At 45.9% G+C, this 8465-nt stretch overlaps 2 protein-coding genes across 8 annotated transcripts in view; both read right to left on the reverse strand.

The window, feature by feature from the left end:
• Positions 1–1876, reverse strand: part of BFSP2 (beaded filament structural protein 2) — a 23225-nt gene extending 21349 nt beyond the window's left edge. The window contains exon 1 of the mRNA XM_008633975.1: positions 1852–1876. Within this exon, the coding sequence (XP_008632197.1) occupies positions 1852–1876 (25 nt within the window). The remainder of the gene's footprint in view (positions 1–1851) is intronic.
• A 1510-nt stretch (positions 1877–3386) lies between these two features.
• TMEM108 (transmembrane protein 108) overlaps positions 3387–8465 on the reverse strand; it is a 165235-nt gene continuing 160156 nt past the window's right edge. For 6 of the 7 annotated variants that reach the window (XM_017734537.1, XM_017734539.1, XM_017734540.1 and 3 more), the window contains 2 exons: positions 5119–5273; positions 3389–3732 (listed from right to left, as the gene is read on the reverse strand). In XM_017734537.1, coding sequence (XP_017590026.1) covers positions 3610–3732; positions 5119–5273 — 278 coding nt within the window. In that variant the 3' untranslated portion in view covers positions 3389–3609. Of the gene's footprint in view, positions 3733–5118; positions 5274–8465 lie in introns of all 7 variants that reach the window. The other variant, XM_017734534.1, reaches the window with a different exon arrangement.

The raw sequence follows: 8465 nt of genomic DNA on the forward strand, positions 1-8465 counted from the left end.
GGCGGTGCTCGCCCGCGCCCGCCCGGCCCCCCGCCGCTCAGCCCGGCCGCCTCGCCCCGCACTGGCGGCAGGGATGTGCCGAGCCCAGCAGGTTGGGCTCGCGCGGGATTTCGGCTTTGTGCGACGGCTTTCTGGAAGGGGGGCTTTGTGCTGCCTGGGAGCACCCGTCACATTGTCCGGGCGGCTGCTGGGTCAGCAATCCCATTTCAGGAGAAATCTCCCTGCTGCTGCTGCTGCAAATGTGGCAGATGAAAAGCACAATGGTGTTTACGGGGACAGCGGGACGGGGATTCAGTACAATGTACGTGTTAAAATACCAGCAGTGTTTTCTACGCTGACACCCAGATGATTTCCTACTCTTATAGCCACAAGCATCCAGATATATATTACAAATGCATCTGCTTCTCATGCCAGTGCTTGTTGCAGGCATAGTCTACTTCAGCAAGACATTTTTTAAGCTTAGCAAAACCCGAACCTCTGTGGAGTCAACTGGGCCACGACTGAGCAGAGCCGAGCCAGCTTTTTGCCACTGCAGAGCATTGAATGCTCCCCTGGGTCTGCTGCAGCTTCTGGGTTTCTCTGCGCTTTGGCTTCACCACCCAACCAAGGCACGTTGACATAAACCCAGCAGATTTTATAGGGACAAGCAGCCTCATGTCCACCCCTGCTTAGTCAGCTTAACTTCACATAATCAATTGCACTTTCTCTGTTCAACAAGGGCCTGTTTCACTTTTTGCCTGCATGACGTGGTGACAAAGTGAGGCAACTGTGAACTGAAAGAAAAGGGCAAAAGAGTCCTAGAGACTTACTGCAGGGGAAGAGAAAGATTTCCCCTGCTCTTCTTCTCATGTCAATGTTCTTTAACTGCTAGTGATCAGGTGGGTAGTTCATAGGTAATAATAAGTAATGAGTAGGATGTGTTCCTGGCACAGTGTGATCCTTCACAATACAGTATCAGGTCTAGCTTTTTCTACCTACACCCAGGGATACTTCACAGCCAGGGTGCCGTTCCAAGTGTAGGATTACTGTGTGCACATCTTTGTAGGCACGATTGTAATGTGCTGATGTTGGGCATTGCCCTAATGCAGTGTAGGTCTGTGCAGGGGCAGTGGTGTCTTTGTCGAGACAGGATACAATCAGAAATCCCTGTCTTCCACTGGTGCCTAATCCTGGCTGGCCGGGTTGATGGCTGGAGTTTGTTTCACTAGTTTTTTTTGAGAACTGCAAGGCTGCCTACACTCAGGTCACCATTTCCAGGTTGTGTGAAGACTGGGAACAGTGCAGCATCTCTCAGGCCTTGCAAATACTTCTGGCTAGTTTAGGTATTCTGCCTTGAGATTATCAAACAAACTATGCTGGTTAAATGAGAAGAATCCTCCAGTACTTCTTACACAAAGTTTTCAGTGTAGTTGCTCTGTGTCAAATTAAAGAATCTACCTTGCACAAGTAATACAGGTACAGAAAGCAAATGTAATATAATAGGGACTTTTTTTTCAAAGAACTGAATTTACTTTTCTGTAACCTTGTTCCCTCTTTCCACCTACCTCTTCAAATAAAAATTAAGATCCCTATGGTATTGCTTTTGCTCTTGGCAATACCCTCAGGAAATTTTTACTCTCCTATCAAACAGTGGTTTCCAGGAGGCTGATTAGTAATTGATCATGAGGATCACAGATATCATATTGCATAATTTTTATCCCACAGTGAAAAGATATATACCCAAAGTGCCTGTCCATGTTCATACACAGCCTTGTCATCCTGCCTGCCCTGGTCTCCTCATGAGAAAGCCCTGCATTACTCTCTGATGCTGAGCAGAGAAACAAATATCCAGGAGAGCCCCTGTAACATTACAATCTTCCAGTTTCTGGAAGCCCATAGTCCACATTCTGGTTTGTGCCTCGGCATAGAAGTGCATGTGTGGGATGAGGAGAAAGGAGGAGCAACGATGCCTCTGTGGCCCACTGAGCCAAGTCTGGGTCTGACAGCATCCATCATTCAGTAAAGCTGTCACATTGCTCTGACTAACAGCAGCCACTGGGACGCTGTCAGTGGGTGGGAACAGCTGGACCAGATGTGCCATTGCTGTAAGTCCCTTTTCTAATAGCAGCCGTGGCTCACTTTGAACAAGGCATATGGTTAATGATGCTACACTAACCCTGTCCTGCTCAAACTTCCCTGTCATCTGAGCAAGCATTAAACCTGAACAGCCAGTGGCAGGGAGCAGCCAGCTGGAGCAGGGGGTAAACTGCCCCTCACAGCCTGCTCCTGATGAAGTGAGCAGTGAAAGCAGAAAATAGTCTAGCAGGACTGGTGGCCAGAGGTGGGGAGAAGGAGGGTGAGACTTCAAATGACAGAGGCCATTTCACTTGCTGAATGATATCAGAAAGCTATTTGAGAAGCAAAACTGAAAATTGGTCCCACAGTAACAGTTCTGAGTTACTCAAAGAGAGACCATCGATTTGGGCAAGGTCATTCCATGTTCCATACTAGTCTCGTCTTGTAGCAACCTATTTTTAATCCATCCTTTAAGCTTCGTGCACCCTTACTATTCCCTTAACACTATTAGAGTCTGCAACCTAGTACTTAACAAGGTAGGACAGAATTGCCATTTTGCTCTGAAACACTGTGTTTTCCTTCCTAAGGGGGAAAGGAAAGTCTCAGAGAGAAGAAGAGTGTATGAGGAAACTTGATTCAGTGACACCAGCAGTCTAAGCACATAAGATAAATAAAACAGTGGGGAAGTGGAAATGTGGTCAAAGCCACAGCATTCAATTGGTGGCAGTCCCTAGTCACCAGATCTCAAAATTTCTGATAAATTCAAAGGAATTTTCTCTTCCTTTGAAAAGAGCACTCTATATGCTTCCTTTGAGGCTCCGTGATCTTCAGGAAATAATTCTAGGCTTATTGGACTGAGGTGTAGCAACTCTGAGTCCAGTGTGTAGTGTGGCTAAAACACTTACGCAGGAAAAAAGGTCCATTCTTGTTCTTGCTTGTATAAACGAGTTTTGGAGCTGAGACTGGAAGGGGGACAGTAAAGGGCTCATCCCAGTCGGTGCTCAGGCAGCACTGGACTCACACAAAGGATACAAGGCTGGCACAGGGGCTGTACAGACTGCTTCTGGCAACTGAGCTGGCCCTGTCTGGTTTGCACTCCAGCTTGGCAGCCTAAAGGAAAGGAGCAGCTGAAGTCATGCTGAAGTAGAAGAAGGAACAGTCACTGAGCAGGAATGCTTATGCTCAGCTGAGTGATAGCATGTAGGATGCAGGATGCTGTACCCACCACATGCTGCCTGCACCAAAAGCAGCCTTACTCAGTATTTTTCCAGACCACGTATATTTAGCAGCAGTTTGTAAATGAGAGTGAAGCAAACAGTCCACCTGACAGGTGTTTTGCTTAGAAATACCTTTATTTTATAAAGCCACAGTTTGTTCTGTAAAGTTTTACCACACTTATAAAAAAGGGGCTGACAATTCTGAGGGACAAAAGAAAAGCTGAAAACATTTCTTGTAATTCAGGGTTACACAAAGGTTATATTTATAATATATATATATTTATTTATAATTTGGAGACAGTAGAGATGAAACTGCAGTACAGGGGCAGCTGCGGGGTCATATTTCGGAGACTTGCTCGTGTCCCACAAAGAGCGTTTCCTGACAGAAGGGGTTCACCAGGACCATCCCGCTGTCGCGGTAGTCGCCGTTGGCCGGGGAGCGCGGCTCGGACAGGTGGTCCTAGGGGAAAAACAGAGCAGCAGATTGAGCACTTCACACCCTTCACCCTCCACAAGCACACAGGGCACTCCTCCCAATCCCCCAAAGGTGCCTGAATGTTGTGGGCTGTGACTCTGGAGAGCCAGGTTTGGTGAGGTGATTTTGCCCTTTGTCAGGCAGGAGCTGTGAGTGAAGAGTTCCTCTGAGGGTTGGCTGATTCTTTCTCAGCCTGGCGACCCACAAGTCAGATGCACCAAGTCCCTTTGCAGACTTGGAGCTTCCACATTTCTTGGGGTTTTTTCACTTTATTGACTCATTGCAAGTGTTTCCTGTCTCTCAGCTGTGCTTGACTCCTCAAAGATGCATTTTCAGCTTCTTTTTCAGGTCAGAAAGCCACATATATGGGTCCAAGCCACCTGAGTATGCCCCAGTTCAGTCATATTCTGATCAGGTTTAAATGACCCACCTTTGGAAGACCATCCTGTATGTGACTAGGCCTGACATTTGATTCTGGGCAAGCTAGACCAGGTCCTGCCTTAGATGGAGCAACGTGATTGCCAGCAAAGTGGGGTTAATGAAGTAACTGTGACTGTTTGTCTAATCACATCTCAGAGGTTCCTTTCTAACCCTCTTTTTTTTTTTTTAATCACATGAGCTAGTCAGCTAGCTGATCTGAAAATCACTTCAGCATAAACTCAAACTCTCCACTGTTTCTAGGTTTTAAATACTTTTGAACTAAGCTGAATTATTCTCTGTCTCTGAGGCCAGGGAATACATTTCTATCAGTAGGATCACCTGCTCATGTGTGAATAATCCCACTGAACCAGTCAGATCTCTTAGGAAGGGGCTGATGAGTGTACACCACCACCACCACACACCCCCACATATTGATGTTCTGATTACTTTTGTACTGGGAACACTCACTCCCTGAACTGGTGTTTGAGAAGTTACAGGCAGCTCCTGAGACATAAATGCACAAAATTTCTTTGCATTATTAACTCCCACCATCCTCCTTCTTTGATGCTGTGTGGCACACGCACAGTAAACTGACTGTCAGCAATGAGCCAGCCCAAAGGGCTCTCCTTAAGCCACCATGGCATGGCTTGACATTGGCTGAACGCTCACAAGGAAGAGAAACCCAGGGACAAATTCACCTAGAGGTGGTTAACGCCCGTCACCACGCAGCAGTACGGATTAGATCTGCAGTGGCTGGGAATAAGATGGCAATCCAGTGTTGCTGACGTATTTATCCCATCTAATATATGTGTAGGAGTCAGTCCTTCTCAAAAAGCTGTTTCCCTGAACATGTGTAGGGATTTCAAGGCTTTATTAATAGGACTTCCCCTCCCCTCCTCCCAGCATGGCTTCAGTTACAGTTTTCAGACACCAGTTCTGCAAGCGAGGTACCTCTGAAGTTTCCAGTGACTGGATCTCTCTTGGTAACTCTACAGCATGCCTGTTGAAGTAGTCCATGGTAATAGCATTATTCCAATAGCTCAGGTTGTTCTCTGGGTTAGATGTCTTCTTCTTCCTTCTCATGCAGCAGACTGTCAGCAGAACTGCTGTCAATAGAAACATGTCAAAAATTTGGTTATTTCCTTTCAATAAGGACTCATCAGTACAATGGATTTGTACTTTATGTTATTTAAGGAGAGGGCTGGTGACCTGTGTTCATACGCTTCAATCTCAGTCAGTCCTCGCTCTCTGCTAACAAACCCTACAGAATTATGTCAGAATCTGGGCTACGCAGACGAAGCTTTGGGCTTGGCAGAATATGCAGTTTTTACTTTCTTTTTGATGTGAGTGCATAATCTTGAAGATGTGGCTGCCTGATTAATAAAAAGCTTTGTTGTTGTAACTGATGGTGTTTTAATACCTAAGCAGGGATTTATAGACCCTCTAGGAGACAGGGCATTCCTCAGAGACTGAGAAAGATGCTTCTGTGGGGATCTTTTCTGTGTCTGGTGTGTTTAGAGGCTGCAGTGATGAGCACATCAGCAAGTGGGCAGTGAGAGATACCTGTCCTAGCTCAAACAGCAAATTCATAAATGCCTGCAGTTGCATGCCTTCAATACCAAAAGCTTCTGTCCTGAAGTGCCACTGACCCTGCCTCTGTTGCCCGCCATTTGTAACTTGGATTTCGGTTTGTGACCATGTTCCAACACATCAGCAACCAGCCAGAGGAACAGATGGGTTCCTGAGTAGGATGAGACAGGGGTAAGGTGGCGTGGAGATCCCCTGCTGCACCTGTCTTCCAGGATAGTGTTAACCCCAGAGTTGGGGTTCTCCTGCCTGTCTCCATCAGCTCCATCAGGATGTGGGATCTACTGATAAGGGTAACCTGTTCCCCTCACTTGCCTGGGCATTGGGTAATGTCTGAACATGGCTTTTTTTCTCACCTGGGGAGCACATTGAAGCTTTCACAATCTGAAATATTTGAACTTAAAGTAGAGCAGTTAGGCAAGATGAAGCAACCAGCAAGTGAAACTCCTGATGTAACTGTGTGTCTGGTCTCAGGGCCACAGGCACCCCCGGGCCCCAGAAATGCCAAGGCAATTCTCTCCCAGCAGGCAGCCCAAGACAAAGCTGGCTGAGTGTTATTTTCTGGAATTGCTTTCAGTTTATTCACCTCTGTTGCAATTCAGATGGGTAATCTTGGCAACTTTATGAGAGACAGGCAAACCCACAGCAACAGACTTACTTCTCCCAATGGCCCTTGCTCAGGCAGAAGCTGGGGCATGTGCAAGGGTTTGCTCAGGGCTGTAATGTGTAAGCTGTGTCTGTTTCTCTTACACCTGTGGAATTAATTGACCAGTTGTGTTTGTAATCTGCCTGATTTATACAGACAGGTAGCTGCACATGAACTTGCTTTGATTTGTACCTGTGAAATAGGGAATGCCCTGCTGTAAATTCCCTCTATCATTTCTGAATCCCTCATGGTAGAAGAGAGGAGAGAAATTATTCATGAAGCAGAAAAATATATTATTTCCTCAGCTACAGGTAAAATTATGTATTAGAACTCAGAGGAAAGGAAAAACTGCAGAGAGGTCATGGCTGCTGTGCATGTTTTGACAAATATTGCAGTTACCTATGTGCCATGGGTCTAACTTCTTGTCCCATCTGCCACACAAAATAGCAACACAAAAGCGCAAGGCTAGACCTCTATTTAAAAAAAAAGAATAATCTACTAATAAAAAAAAATAATGTGTTTGAGTTCAGGCAGCTCTGTCACTAACAACTTCATCTGCTGCCTGACAGCCTGAGTCCTGCTACTGCACCCTGTGGGCCACCAGAACTGCTCTCCCTGCCTGGGGAAATGATTGTCCTCCTGAAGGGTTCCTTTTATCCCTACTATGGCTGCTGCCCTCTCTGTGTCCTTCCCAGGCCAGCCTGCAGGCTTGGGAAGATTAGAAAGTGATGCAGGACTTGCACTTAGTCCTCACCACTGCTGGTGAGAGTCAACAGTCCTTGGAGCTTCTCAGTACTCCAGCAACAAGTGATCCATCCCTAAGGCACAGAGCAATTCTGAAGGTGCCTGAGGACACGAGAGCCCCAGCAAAGTCAACTTTCTGCAAATAATTTTTTGAAAGCCTGAGGTTTTACAGCTCATAAAATATTGTGGCTGCTGACATAGAAGTATCAGATTTGGGGTTTAGGGGCTGCAAAACCAGTTACACTGAGCTGAGAGAGATCTCAGCTTCTTCCAGCAGGAAATGGCCTTGCCATGTACAGATATATACAGCAGTAATACTCCCTCCCTTAATTACACTCTTGGCCTCCAACTGTGGTGCACACACAAGAAAATGGATAGAAGAGCATGGAAAATGGGTTCCTGAGCTTCCTCAAATATGTATTTTAGCAGAAGAATGTCTACCTAAGTTGCCCCAATTCAAAGCAGAAGAGACCTCATTTAAGAGGGTGAGTGAAGACAGCAGAGTTGGAATGGGGCTATTCCCTCTTCATCTTCTATTAGCAGCCCTTTTCCCAGAAATCATAGCAGCATTTAGGTTGGAAAAGACCTTTAAGAATATTGAGTCCAACCATTAACATAACAGTGCCAGATCCACCACTAAGCTATGGCATTAAGTGCCACATAACCTAAAAACATGCCACATTTGGGGCATATTTTAGTGAAATTAATTCAGCCAACATAGGACCTCTCACTTCCAGAACAACACTAGGACCAGGGTACAGCTTTACCAATATTCCTAGATATCCTTTTGTTCCCATATTAAGAATTACATGTGTTACAGAAAAACTCTCCGAGACAGACAACCGTGATGTCCCAGGAGGACATATTAAGTGGATGAAATACACAGAGGGCAGAGATGGTTTGGAAGACACAAATGTCAGTAATGACAACAACAGAGCTGAAGAGAGAGAAATAGTAGCTGCAACACCCTGCTTATCTTTCCTGGTATATTACGTGGTTTACTCTACCCTGGTTTTCAAGCCATCCTCTGCTTGCTTTCTGGGAGTCAGAAAAGCTCAACTAACTTCCCTTTGCCTGCTCCATGTTCAAGCCAATAGCCAGTGCCATGAGAAGGACATGTCAATGTTGTCCCTGTGTCAGCCTGAAGTCCCTTGTACAGAGACTGTGACACAAGTTAGGAAGTACAAGCAGTCTCTGGAGGTTCAGAGATTTTGGAAGAATTCTAACCCATATCCTTTCACGTGTTCAGTGGCTGAGCTGATGATGAGCTCCAGCTGACACTGGACATTCTTTGGACATAAGGCAAGTTACATCTTCATTA

The sequence above is a fragment of the Corvus brachyrhynchos genome, unplaced genomic scaffold (assembly GCF_000691975.1).
Source record: "Corvus brachyrhynchos isolate BGI_N302 unplaced genomic scaffold, ASM69197v1 scaffold94, whole genome shotgun sequence".
NCBI classification, from domain to species: domain Eukaryota; kingdom Metazoa; phylum Chordata; class Aves; order Passeriformes; family Corvidae; genus Corvus; species Corvus brachyrhynchos.